General features: G+C 35.8%; 1 protein-coding gene across 1 annotated transcript in view; it reads left to right on the top strand.

Annotated features, from left to right (window-relative positions):
- USH2A (usherin) overlaps positions 1-15,141 on the top strand; it is a 793,063-nt gene that overhangs the window by 662,613 nt on the left and 115,309 nt on the right. The window contains exons 58-59 of the mRNA XM_054484303.2: positions 9,986-10,144; positions 11,755-11,917. Coding sequence (XP_054340278.1) covers positions 9,986-10,144; positions 11,755-11,917 — 322 coding nt within the window. The remainder of the gene's footprint in view (positions 1-9,985; positions 10,145-11,754; positions 11,918-15,141) is intronic.

Consider the following 15,141-nt stretch of genomic DNA (forward strand, 5'->3'; position numbering starts at 1 on the left):
CGTCATTTAACATGAGGTATATCTCCTAATGCTATCCCTCCCCTCTCCCCCCACCCCACAACAGGCCCCGGTGTGTGATGTTCCCCTTCCTGTGTCCATGTGTTCTCATTGTTCAATTCCCACCTGTGAGTGAGAACATGCGGTGTTTGGATTTTTGTCCTTGCGATAGTTTGCTGAGAATTATGGTTTCCAGCTTCATCCATGTCCACACAAAGGGCATGAACTCATCATTTTTTATGGCTGCATAGTGTTCCATGGTATATATGTGCCACATTTTCTTAATCCAGTCTATCATTGTTGGACATTTGGGTTGGTTCCAAGTCTTTGCTATTGTGAATAGTGCCGCAGTAAACATACATGTGCATGTGTCTTTATAGCAGCATGATTTATAATCCTTTGGGTATATACCCAGTAATGGGATGGCTGGGTCAAATGGTATTTCTAGTTCAAGATCCCTGAGGAATCGCCACACCGACTTCCACAATGGTTGAACTAGTTTACATTCCCACTAACAGTGTAAAAGTGTTCCTATTTCTCCACATCCTCTCCAGCACCTGTTGTTTCCTGACTTTTTAATGATCGCCATTCTAACTGGTGTGAGATGGTATCTCATTGTGGTTTTGACTTGCATTTCTCTGATGGACAGTGATGATGAGCATTTTTTCATGTGTCTTTTGGCTGCATAAATGTCTTCTTTTGAGAAGTGTCTGTTCAATATCCTTTGCCCACTTTTTGATGGGGCTGTTTGTTTTTTTCTTGTAAATTTGTTTGAGTTCATTGTAGATTCTGGATATTAGCCCTTTGTCAGATGAGTAGATTGCAAAATTTTTCTCCCATTCTGTAGCTTGCCTGTTTACTCTGATGGTAGTTTCTTTTGCTGTGCAGAAGCTCTTTAGTTTAATTAGATCCCATTTGTCAATTTTACCTAGGCAATACCATTCAGGACATAGGTATGGGCAAGGACTTCATGTCTAAAACAACAAAAGCAATGGGAGAATAATATTTTACTGGGAGCGTCAAAACCAGAAGAATTATTTGTGGAAAGTGGTGAGCCCCTGAAGGGAAAATATCCACATTGCAACAATGACTTTTTGCAGCGTGAAGGAAGTAGTAACCAGAAAGCTTTACCTACACATTCTAGAAGGAATGGACGTGACTTAAAACCAGATTCCAGGTGCAGGAAGATTTCAGTTAGGTGGGCGGGGAGGAGAGTCACTTCTCAAATTACTGTAAAGAGATCATCCAAATTCTATTTTAAAGCCTTGGTAAATATTCCCCTATCTCCCATGTAAACCCTCATCTACTTTACCTTATTCTTTCTTGATAAATGTCAGTAGTAACATTACCAAAACACTCCAAGCTCTAGAAAATCAAGATCTCTAGCCTTTTGTGTATCATTTGAACCTCTAAATCAGGTGACATACAAACAACATATCCTTATAAAAATTTTGCTGAATTAATGGAGGAACACAATGGTGAGCGAGCCTCCACAATTTATTATGCAGTCAAATGTAAATTATGGATATCCTGCCATTTAAAATTACTCAGACATTTGATTTTCTCTTAAAGTCATCCTTCCTCTACATTAACTTAATCTTAAACAGAGACACACACACAAAGAGAGAGAGAGGCAGAGAGACAGAGATGGAGAGACATTTCTTCTTTAATGACAAACAGAGCACATACACATATTTTCCAAAGACTGCGTCTTGTCTTATGGATGTGCAATTTTTTCACCTTTCAGAAAAAGATGTGTTGTTTTCTAATATGGAATGGGCTTCACTATTTAGTTGTCCTCTGGCCTTGGGCAAGCTGCACAATCTTTCTCAAATTCAGGTTTCTCATCTGTACAAGGGGAAATTAAATGCCTACCTTATATTGTTACATGAAGTAAATGAGATGGCATGGTAAAATTCCATTATTGTTTGAACCTTTAGGTAATATAAACCACCTTAAATTATTCCTAAGCATTCCCTCTCACCTTTTACCAGCTCTCAACATTGGGTCAGGACTTTTGTATTCATATTAAAGGGAACATTTATATTAAAGAGAGCAAAGGATATATGTTACCTTAATAGGTGAAAAATTATGGAAAATTAAATAGCAGATGCTTCATGGAACATAAGTGGTTTACTCAGAATAACAATGGAGATAGATATCCCTGCTGTTTAAGAATCTAAACATTCAAAATTATTTAAACTCTGAAGGTAATAATGAGTCTTCCTAATTTATCAAGATGATGACTATATTTTGAACTGTTCTAGCCCTTAATCATGTTCTAATTAACAATGCCATTGCATTAAACACATACTTTTTCTCACTAAGGATGGTGAGTCATTTAGGCTTAACGCACAATGTAGAAATACTGGTGCTTTTCCTTTAACATTAATATCTTACTCCATTAAAGAAGGAATTAGCAAGAATTCTACTGAGAAATAATTTTTATTAATATTGCTCTAGAAATATAAGTGTTTTTATTTATCATCTTGATTAAAGGTTAGCTGGCCATAATATAGTCCATTTATGGACATTAGACATCTTGGCATTCAGTTAACTCATCAGCTGCAGTGTATTATTTCAGATACTATTCATTTAAAGTCAAAATTTACATTAATCTTTCTAAAGGATCCACGTTACATTAATTGGGATGATTGAACATTGACAGTTGTTTCACTTTTCTTAACTTATAAATGCAATAACCAAATAACAAGGAGTGGTGAGTTTCAGAAGAAAATGTAAAACTCACTTCAATGGCTTGCATTTTATTTTAGATATTTAAAAGTGTATCTTTCATTATTGAGTTTTAATATATGCTAGGCATTTTGCTAAGAGATTAACATGTATCTCATTTAGTGTTCATAATAACTTAATGTAATATGTCCTATTGTTTTTCTCATTTTACTAATGAAAAAGGTCAATTTAGACACTCCAAGCTATTTTCTCTAGGTTATTCTTCAAGTAGGTGTCAAAGCAGGGCTGACCCTCATGGCTCTGAGTCCAAGTCTGACTCAAAACTACTATTCTATATTTTCTCAATATTTTTCCACCTAAACGTGCAGAAAGCAAATGATTTTTCATGAGTTCTACTGTAATCCCATTTAAAAGCTAAAAAACTGATTTTTGCTTTATATATAGGAAGTATGAATGAGGACAATGTAATTCAGGATCAGTCCACCCGGTAACCCAATAGAATAATTTTATTTGTGGCTCAAAACTTCATGAGATGTAATTCATTTGCCTTTGGGTATATTGATTCCTCTATTCATTTAACTAACATGGAAATTATTTCTGAGCCCCACTCAGGGGCAAAACATGATGCTGGACACCCTAAAACTTACAAAGAGGAATGAGACACTGTCCGTCTTGTCAGGAACCCTACCATCTAGTAAGGTAGAAAAGACATAAATGATAACTATTATACAACCAATGTTAAATTTCCATACAATTGGTATGAATGAGTTCAAGAGGGTCCCGTTTTACTTCTGTTCCCCCAAAAAGGCTGAATCAAGATGCCCCTATCTATACAGTGGAGAATTTAGCTCGATTTGTTAAAGGCACCATGTTAAGTGCAACCAAGTGTTTTGAAACAAATGCCTCTATCAAACTGAATTAATAGTTTTTCCTCTTAGAATTTTTCCTGTTCCAGCTCCTAAAAAAACAGATTTAAAAAGGATTATTGATTGACTTGTCCCATTGTAAAGTATGCACCTGCTGTGAAATGAAGCCATGGAGAAAAAAAAGTTGAATAATTTAACTTTTTTATTTGTAAAGATAATCAGGGTTTTTCTGATTACATCTTAACTTCATAAATGTTAAATAACCTATCAGCATCTAGTTGTTGTAAATTATGAAAAGGAGCATTGCAAGGAATATTAACCAACGAAATCCTTGTTCTTTAGTGAACAAGAAAATGTGTTATGGCAGCTTGTCATTGTGCGACTGGTAACTTTGACACCAAATAACAAAACTGCCATTTGCACTTAGGGTAAATTGGTTCACTTGAGCTTCCACTGCTCCTCTTGCTCTGACATAAATTTATGAACTCAGGAACTAACCAAGTCGTGTGGCTTCCCAGCTGACTTTAACAAATATGCCCATTTCATTTCATTTAGTTATCAGAATACCAGGGGGCTCAGTCGTTTCAGACTCATTGCAGATGGTATAGGGTTTGTAGGAACACAAGAGACTTTCATGTCACAGTCCTGTAAATTATGACAGTGGAGGGGGCCCTCTTTCCTAAATGCATGTCAGTGTTTGACGTGTTCACAGGTTAGAGGAGCATTTTCTGTTTCAGCACCTCATAGGTATATGTAAAGGACATTTATTTCCGATTAACAAAGAGGTGAAAAATACATTTTCTGTGCTCATGGTTTGGCTAGCCATGTTTAAATCTGGATTAAGATTAAGTTTATATTTGACATGCGGTAGAAGCACAGTTGTGTTCCCTCATCCCCTGGGAGTTCTGTCCTTTTTACAACGAAAGTTTCTTCTTGAAGGATGCAAGGACTGGAAGGAGAACAGTAGGTACAGACTGAAGACATAAAGTAAAACAACCTCAGATGAATTGGAGGGAATGCCACTCCAAATTACTGCTAAGAATGAATAATACAATATTTTCATAGGAATGCAATTTGATCATATCCAAGTACACACAAAAAATAAAACTAGATAACAAAATAGTGTTACAAAGACATTAACTTGAATGAATGTAACATTTATTTGTAGTTGGAATAGCAACTTTATATGAAAAATTGATTCAAAAGTGTTTGAGGGCACATGAAAACAGTGCCATAGTTGTTTTTTGTTCTTTATTTCATTTTGCTCCATTTTGTTTTGTAGAGATGTTGGCCATTTATTAAGTACTTTCTATGTTATGGGAATATATTAAAAGGCTTACAGATATTTTCTAATTTAATCCTCACAACTCTCTATGAGGTAGCTATTAGTATCATCATTTTACACATGAAGAGACAACATTCATAGAGGTTAGTTAATTTGCCAGTGGTCGCTTGGGAAATAAGGGCAGAAGAAGGATTTGATCTGTCTGACACCACTCTGTGGTTTGTCTAGTTCAACAAGAATGATGGCATGTTTTTTATGAATGTGTGTTTGTCAAACTTTTCTGCAAGAACTGTCCTAGGAACAAAGAAGACAGGATGAATATGCAATCCCAGGAGGTCTGAAAACAGAGCCTGAAGCAATCATCATTAGCTTGCAATTTCTTTAAGGTCTTGCTTTTTATCTTAAAAATTCATGTAAATTTGCCATTGTATTCCAGTGTTTGTCTTCATCCAAAAAATAATATATTATACAATTTACCATTTGGGAAAGCATTTTCTACTAATCTCACTGGCTGAAGAGTGATAATGCTGTTATATTTCGGGATATTAGGGAGATCTAAAGAAAACTAAGCCCAGTAACAGGTTCAAGCTCCCAGCAATTCTTCCCCTCTTCATTTTGTCATAAGTATGTGGGTTCACTGTGAGGCAGAGGTTGCAGTGAACCAAGATCGTGCCACTGCACTCCAGCCTGGCGACAAAGCAAGACTTTGTCTCAGAAAAAAAAAAAAAACCTGTGGCTTCAAACAACAGCCTTTTATTCTTCACTGCTTTACTGATATGGCAGGGTAACAATAGGGAGAAATGCCCAAAATGTGATATGGAATGCTTTGTCATTCCAGGATACTCTGGATGGAAATTTCTATAAGCATATCTTCCTGCTGAAGGTCAAATTGCAAACTGAGAGGGTCCCCGATTCCTTCTTCAATCTCTCTTACTACCTCAAGCAACACGCTCCAAAAAATATTTTTTGCGGAGAGGAAGAAGAAGCCTGATTACGTGACTCTTTATTTTACCTCTGGCACAGTACTTAAATTTTTCTTACCCATTAATTAACTGAGTCTCAAATGGTCTCTATACTCAATTCTCCTTATCCAACTCTCAAATTTCATTTTAATTATTGCAGTCTTGTTGAGAGCAGTAAAAACTGCCAGTTTTGTCATGGAGTGGTGAATTAGGTCTCGAAGAATAGCCTTTAAATAGGCCTATTATGTGTATTCACCATACCAGTAAAGAGAAAAATAAAGTTTTTTTAGGCATTTAATTTTTGTTATGACATCTTTTCCTGTTTCTTTATGGAGAAAAATAGTATACAACTCTTTATTACCTGAAACAAAGTGGAAGTGTCATGGGTCAGGCCAACTTTTCATCCCATGTCTAGGGTAGAAAATCCACATTGAGTTCATTTTAAAGCAATAGCGAGAGACTAACATTACATTGTCCTTTGATTACAGTATGAACAGTTATACTTGTTCAGCACACTGGCACATCAGCATAAACATTTTCTTGTGTCCTACAGTTGGTTCATTCTGAGGTGACTACAGTCTTCAACTCTACAATTGGCTAGCAAAAATTCTAATCACTCACCATACAAATAATTCTCTAATCTTGAACTTTTAGAAAGAAAAACTCACACCCAATTTTGTGAACAAAGAAACGGGGATTGTGCTGGTTCCCCTTCTTCAAACAGGGAAATCCTGTGTTTCCCAAATTTTCCACATCAAAGTGATACTCCAAAAAGAGGTACAGTAAGTCCTTAATGTCATTGATAGGTTCTTGGAAACTGCAACTTTGAGTCAAAAGATGTATAAGGAAACCAATTTTACCTTAGGCTAGTTGATATAAGCAAGATTTAAGTTGCAAGGAATATTTCTGGTCACAAAAACATCACCAAACTAAACATCATCAAAAAAGACCAAAACACTTCTAATATTAAACTGAAATACATATGAGCTATACATACATTTAAGAAAGATTAATAGAAACAAGTAAGATCATTTAACCTAAGTTTTGGGAAATCAGCGAGTGACAACAGCCATAGGGATAAATGTTTTTGAGCAGAAATTAGAAGAAACTCCCCTTACCACCATGCACTAGTAAAAACAACCGCAAGTAGGGCAAGCTCACGGAAGGCTTTTGTACAGCATTATTTATTATTATGCATCTATATGCTAGTAACACACTTAATGAATCTTCACTTTACAATTATTCATTCATTCATTCATTTTCTGACACACTTTTTCCAGTTCAGGATTGGGGTGGCCAGGGCCTAACCAAGCAGCTCAAGGCCACTCCGTCACGGGACACACACACACCCACACTCGCTCAGACTAGGACCATTCAGACACACCAATTAATTTAATGGTAACATCTTTAGGATATGGGAAAAATCCAGAGTACCCATAAAGAAACCACACAGACACGGGGAGAATGTGTAAATTTCACACAGACAGTGGCTCCAGTCGAGAATCAATTTTTTTCCTCATAAATATTAATGAAACAATGTTGAATGAAACAACATTATTTGAGGACCTACGGTACCATGTTTGTTCCTGTCTTTGAATATACTTTGACATGAGCCCACAAACCTCCAGAGCAGGTGTATTTCAGGTTGGGATACTTGGTCTGCAGAACTTTAAATTTCTACCTATAATATGCTTGTTCCATCAGTAACGATTCTTACTTATCCATCATGTGTTTCCTTGCTTCGGAATAGTCTCCAAGAATGGCTCTGCCTTACTGCACAAGTTTTCTCAAACCTATCTTGTCATTTTTCCCCCAGTTGTCCTACTCTAAGACTCCAGTATCAAGGAAAAGCATAAGTATAGTTATATAAGTGTTGGTATCAGATGGGCCTAAGTTCAAGTCCTCGCTTCTCCAATTAATCACTGTGCAATCTGGAACAAGTTATTTAACTTCTCTGAGTTTTAATTTTCTCATCTTAAAAAATAGTAATATTTACCATGCAGTATTGTCTTGAGGGTTCATTCATTCATTCAATCAACTAACATTTATTGAGCTGCTACTTTGTGCTAAAGTCTAGGCAGTGGAACCACATTGGAGAAAACAAAGTCCTAATTTATACGGTTGACATTCTAGTAGTATTAAATGAGATAGTGCGTGTTGCCTGGCATAACACAGGGATGCAATGAAATGACTCTTGTTTGTACTACTTCTGCAAACATTGTAAAGACTTTCAAACTGGTTTCCCTATGTCTTGTCTCTCATGTTTTTAAGCCACTATTCATTTCCCAACAGTGTTATCATTCTAAAATGTAGGTAGACTCTCATTTTCTTGTTTATACCTGCAAAGTCTCCTTGTTGCTGATTATATATAAAGCCCAAATTTCTCAAAGAAATAATTGATAAAATTTAGTAGTCACTTGAGTTTTGGAGTGAAGAAGGCAGGATCCACTCTAAAAGTCTTACTCTAAGATTTCCATCCTAGGAAAATGGGAAGATGGTATTATGACTTACTGAAAGAGGAAACCTAGGAAAAAGAACAGATTTGGGAGTGGAAAATACAGCTAGTTCTGTTGTAGAATTGTTGAGATTGTGGCCTCTGAGGAATATCCGTGTAGAAATACCTAGCAGGATGTTGAAAATACAAAGCTGTAATACAGGAAAGATAGAAAGCTAGAGATAAGAGTTTAGGAATCAATGATAGAATGTTAGTAGTTTAACTTACTAGAATAAATGTGCCAGATAGTTTAGCCATGATGCTCTAAATTTAAAATAAACATTTTCAGTCTAAGCTGCCAAATTTAACGCAGTCTAGCACCTTTCCTGAGGAAGCAATTGATCAGTACTTCTGAAGATGATCAATATCTCCTTCAGACACCTCTTTTTCATCTATCCTACACAAAATCCTGAGCATCTTTGGTTTGTACCAGCTCTTCCACTCTGTAAATATAGAGGCCACATCTATAAAAAGCAAAACCACATTTCATTTTTAGACCTCATCTCTCTTAGGTCATTGAGTCCTGTGCTTCCTCAGTAATGTTCTCTAGATTCCACTGTTTCTAAAGTAAACATAGACTTACGTAGGTACTACAGAAGTAAATAACTAAACTCATAAATGTTAAAAACTCTCAGATCAAGGAGAAAATGTAATAGAAAATTCTATTATATTCTTCATTCAAAACTCATATCCTCTCCTTGAAAAAGTATGCCAGTTGTTCATGACCAAATAAAACTTAACAAGCATTTAATTATATAAATAGACTTTGACGAGGCTAAACTGACAAGACCTACTTTCTTTAGGAAGGAATGGTGAAAAATGACAATTGTTGAACCCAAATTTTCTATGTATTTAGGACCATAAGTCTCAGTGACAGTGAACTGTCCTGGCCCAGTAATTAATGCACTGGGAATTCTCTAGGTAGACCATGATTTGGATATTTTATGGGCTGTTATGTCAAGGATCCATGTCAGACAGGAGGCATACACAATGCTCTACAGAAAAATTATTGTCACAGCGAAATTGGTGTTGTTTTCTAAGAACTTTAAAAGTAAGTAAGCCTAGAAAAAATATGTGACAGCATAATTGCCTTATATGTTTTAAGTGAAATGTGCCTTCATTTTTATTTGCCAATAGAGTATATCTTTAAATAGAAATATTATACTTTTAAAAATAGATTATGCACATTTCTTAACTTTTGGAATACACAGTCTAATATTTGCCAACTTAACTTTTGTGAAGCTTTTAATTGCTATATTAAGAAGTAATTTACTTTTCTATTACAACTTTTTTTTTTTGGAGGCAGAGTCTCGCTCTGTCACCCAGGCTGGAGTGCAGTGATGCAATCTCAGCTCACTGCAACCTCTGCCTCCCGGTTTCAAGCGATTCTCCTGCCTCAGCCTCCCGAGTAGCTGGGATTACAGGCACACACCACTATGCCCGGCTAATTTCTGTATTTTTACAGGGCTTCACCATGTTGGCCAGGATGGTCTCCATCTCCTGACCTTGTGATCAGCCCGCCTCAGCCTCCCAAAGTGCTGGGATTACAGGCATGAGCCACCACGCCCGGCCTCAATTACAAAATTTTAAAAAGACATTATTTTTAAAAGACAAACATTTGTTGCCCATTGTTTTATATATATATATATATATATGTTTTTAATGTTCTCTCTCTCTCTCTTTAAAGGGATCCTCATCCCCAAAATTCCTGTGGAGTACAATGTATTACTCAATGATGGAAGTGTAACACCTCTGGCCTTCTCCGTTGGTCATCATCAATCCACCCTTCTGGAAAATTTGGCTCCATTCACACAGTATGAGATAAGGATACAAGCATGTCAAAATGGTGAAAGTCTTTCAGACACTTGGCCTGGGCTTTTATGAAAAAGTATTTCATTAAAACATTTCATTAAAAAGGAATAGATTCTCAATCCAAATACAAAGACTAACGTTTCATTTCTTATTTGTAGTGGACTGTTTACCCAGAAAAATCACAGTCTGGCATCGAGTAAAGCATTATGCATTTCTGCACATTAAATCATAAATATTTAAATATATTAAAATGGTGGTTTTGCAAAGTCTTGTTTTATAAGGCCCTTTGAAAGAAAAACACCTAGCTCACATAAAGGAGTCTTTGGTAATATAAAACAAAAATGAGTATTCCAAAAATTTCTTAGAAAACATATTTACCTTGGCCTTATTTAAATTTTATCCAGGAGGAGGAAGTGAGAAGTTATTTAAGAGTTGAATTACACCCAGATGAATCCTACATATTTTTTAGTGCTTCCTTGAACCCTACTTCATATATACAAACTATCACCTTGTGTTTCATGGCTTAGGCTGTGGTCAGTGAAATTTTCATGTATCTGTGTTGCGTTAAGGAAAAGCCTCCCCCATTTCCTTTATCACTCCAAATGGGTAAGTAGCTAAATGTAAACTGTGATTTAGGAGGGGAGAACAGGGAATCAAGAGAGCTATACATCATTTTATTTATCTCTTTTAAATTAAGTATAAACATTAACAGATATGGATATGTTATATAAGTGTATATCATATGTAACATATGATATATATGATCTCATCATATATGTTATATAACATATAATACTCATTTGCTAAATAAAGAAAACATGTAACTTACCTTAGTATACAAAACATTTTGCTTCACCTTAAAGAAATTTATCAGACTCAGTGTGTAGTAGAAACTCCTGTATTGAATGTCCTTGGGAATTTCTGTTTCCAAATAGTGCTAGTTCTCATGGAGTTGGTTAGAATTATGAGTCTGCAATTTTGCTATGCTGAACTCATCAGAAATTGCTAGCCGGTTTGTCCTTTTTTCTCTAAAAAATAGCACATGGCATTTTTGTTTGAGGGATATTGCTTTCTCTGATCTGTCTTCACCTGATAAACGTGAAAATAATTTTAAATTAATGTTTTCTTGATTTAAGTACAAAGTCAACATCTGCATCTCCATGTCCCTGAAACTGTGCAATAGAGGTACAATATCCTTCAAATAAATTGTTTTATTCCTGTGTGTTTGAATAGTGCTCATGAGTTTAAAATATTGGCAAAATAAAATATTATTAAAAGCATACAAGATATGTAGGTCACAGACACACTTGTGAAATTCAAGTGCATTATCACTTTCTGGTTAGAATGACTGTAATAAACTAGAGAAACTTGAGTTCAGACAAGTTTCCTTATTATTCCTTATTTCCAGACAATATGCCTTATTGTTTATGTCTATATAAATATGTGACTAATTAATGGGTTTTCCAAAAATAGTTTTCTATTTAAATGTTCAAATTCCATAAAAATTTATCTAAAACACCTGTACAGGTATATATGCAAAAGCACACGTAAAAATAATTTTCATGATATCATTACTCTTCTGTATAAATATGTAGTTCTTTTCATTGCTTGAAAAATAATAAAGACCTCAATTTTTTTTTCAAGGAGGTTGTGGAGTTAGCAGTAGCATGTTTGTCAAAACACCTGAAGCAGCCCCAATGGATCTTAATTCCCCTGTTCTTAAGGCACTGGGGTCAGCTTGCATAGAGATTGAGTGGACGCCACCTGAAAAACCAAATGGAATCATCATCAACTACTTTATTTACAGGTAAGATTGGCTGTTACTATTATTTTTAGTTATTTAAGAATGCGTACTGCTCCAACATGGCAGAATCAAGTTCATTTTATGTTTCCATAGGAGAATGAATGGGAATTCATGTTTTGTTTTTTGTGTTTTGTTTTGTATATTTGTTTGTTTGTTTGTAGCACCTACTGGTGAGGACTAAGACCGGTGCTCAAACTTTTACAAATTAACCAAGGAAAAAATCCATAACTACCATATAACATTTTTGATTGAGATCTGTTTGAAAACTGAGACCTTATAGCCCACATAGACTTATATTTAGTGATGGGGCAGAACAGCCCTCTAAAGCAGGGGTTCCTAACCCCCAGGCCACAGAGTCCATGGCCTGTTAGGAACCGGGCCACACAGCAGGTGAGTGGCCAGTGAGCAAGCATTACCACCTGAACTTCACCTCCTGTCAGATTAGTGGTGGCATTAGCTTCCAAACCCTATTGTGAACTGCACATGCGGGGGATCTAGGTTGTGCCTTCCTTATCAGAACCTAATGCCTGATGATCTGAGGTGGAATAATTTCATCTTGAAACCATACCCCCTAACTGCACTGCCCCACTGTGTGGAAAAATTGTCTTCCACAAAACCGGTCCCTGGTGCCAAAAAGTTTGGGGACCACTGCTTAAGCAGCTCACTGACCAGGAAAACATAGTCTTTCCAGAGAGGAAACCAGATACAAGACAAGAATTCTAACATTTCTCATTAATTATTATGTAGAGATTAAAAAGTGTTTTCTCCTCCTCCAAAGATGGTGCTTTTCATAAGCAGAAAAAGGGGCTCTCCTCTCCAGTTTTCCTTCTGTTTTAATGAGCCTCCACTCCACTGGTTAGATGGTGTTATAGCAACTTGTTCTATCATGTGCAGAATTTATTAAATGTACCTATCTAAAATAAAGAAAAGAGGCAATAGGGAAGAGAAGAAGAGAAAGATTGAGGAAAAAGAGAGACAAAGAGAGATTGAGAGAGAGAGAGAAAATAGTGGAAGAGAGAGATAGACCATGAACATTTTGGTTTGAAGGATATTTTGCTCTCTGATCTAGTCTTCACCTGATCAACATGAACATTGCTTTAAATTAATGTATTCTTTAAATAAATAATGAATGAGGAGGAGAAGGAGCAGGCAAAGGAAGAGCATGAGGGAGAGATGTGGGGAGGGAGAGAAGAAGAGGAAAAAATAGAGAAAGTGAGGGGGAGGTGAGTAGAAAGTACAATGCAAAGAGCCAAGGGGGCAAATAACCTGTCAACTGATGGCTTGCTACTTAAGACAGAAAATACAATCATTGGTAGACATACAGGATTTGCAGATTGAAAAACCCAATCCCATTCTGAAAGCAATGTATTTCCTTTAGCGTACAAAGCAGAACACACTTCTTCTCAGATCCTCATACCCCGCACCTCTTCAACATCCTTTGTTAGTGTTTCTAGCAGCCTCAGGCCTTCCCTTATTTGGTCCTATGCCCTGGAAACTTAGTGAAACTTACTTAGGCTCCTCTTATAACTTTAGATATTGAAATCCTTTGATTCACATCAGTCTTCAGTGATGAGCTAAGGGCTTATAGAAAAAAATTACGAAAGGAGAAAGTATTATTGCATTTCTGGTTATGTAAATGACATCACCAAAAATGAACAAGCCAAATTTCTTCTCAGCAAACATTAATTTGAAGAAGAATATTTCTGATTCAAATACACATGAACACATAAAAATGGCTAATGTGAATTTACATTTTACGCTAAGCAGCACATTAGTGCAGGCTCTAAAATGCCCATCCTCTTGAAATAGTTTTCTTTCATCTACTTAATGCTAATTGCATGAGAAAAGCACATCAAATTCCTATTCAGAATAAAGGGAAATAAAGTATCTGTTATAGACCACGACGTGGCTTCACTCTGTTGGTTTTGTAAATAAAGCTCGTGATTACAGTGCCTATTCCATGGCAGCTATAGAGAGGGAAAACAGGAAATATAATGCAGAAAGCCCGCTTCAATGAAAAATACTGTAAATTGAATTTGACAGCATTTGATGGCATCTGATTATTCTAGTCACAGCCAAACAATGATATAAAGAGTAATATGAAACAGAATGTGTTACTGCCTAGCAGACTCAAAAGCAATAAACCTTCCTCCAATGTGACACAATCACTTCACAATCATAATTGTAGCCTGTTTGATACCTCTGAGTACAGCAGAAGGGCACTGACTGACATAGATACATTTTGTTTTTTATTTAAAGTGAAATGAAAATGGTGCACTGGGGCTCCAGATACAATCGTTATATTCACCTACATAGGCATGAATCACTTGGCAGTTATTTCGACTGAAGTTTAAATGTGCTTAGACAACAACAATATCAAATTTTTCTTAGATAGCTGCAAAAAAAAAATCAGAAACTTGTAAGGACAGAAATAGAATGGAGACACATAGTTCTTTTTCATTCTGAGACTACATAGAGCCCTTTATATAGTTATAGCCACCAGCCTGCAGTATTTCTGAGGAGGTTATGGCATGTAATTTCAGCTTCATCATTGGCCTTCTCTTTCTTCTATCAGCACCAAAGGAAGTACATTTAGCTCAAACCAGAGATGGGGTTTGGCCTATGCAGATATTTTTATTAACTTGCAGGAAGCCCACTTGTAAATCTCATTTGAAAATGTTTGTGACTCTCTTCTCACCAAGCCCCTGAATAATTTTCTTTTCTGTAACTGTCCTTTATTGTTTAAATATTTCCTCTAGATATTATCCTATTAAAAAATATCTGACCCAATAAAGACAGAAGATGTTTATGACTTCAAAAACAAAACAAAATAACCTAAATATTATCCTATTAAAAAGTGTCTGCCCTATTAAAGATAGAAGATGTTTATAATTTCAAAAACGAAACAAAATAACCGAGTAAGAACAAACTATTAATATGATTCCCTCTGCTTAGTTTATCTGTTAGTTTAAGCTACTTTGTTGACTATATATAAGTCACAAAAAAAGATTTGCTACAAAAAATTTTTTAAAGAATAGAGACCAACATTTAAGTTAGTGTTGTGCAACCTGTTTATTGACCGAGTATAGACAAGACTATCTTGGATGTCTGCTTCCTCCTCTCAATGAGTTTGGCTTGTGTAATAATGATTCTTCAGTATTCCTTCTTTATTTTATATCTGTAACCTTGCAAATGGCAAAAATCTCATCACTTACATCTACAAAATC

Source organism: Pongo pygmaeus, chromosome 1 (assembly GCF_028885625.2).
Source record: "Pongo pygmaeus isolate AG05252 chromosome 1, NHGRI_mPonPyg2-v2.0_pri, whole genome shotgun sequence".
Lineage (NCBI taxonomy): Eukaryota > Metazoa > Chordata > Mammalia > Primates > Hominidae > Pongo > Pongo pygmaeus.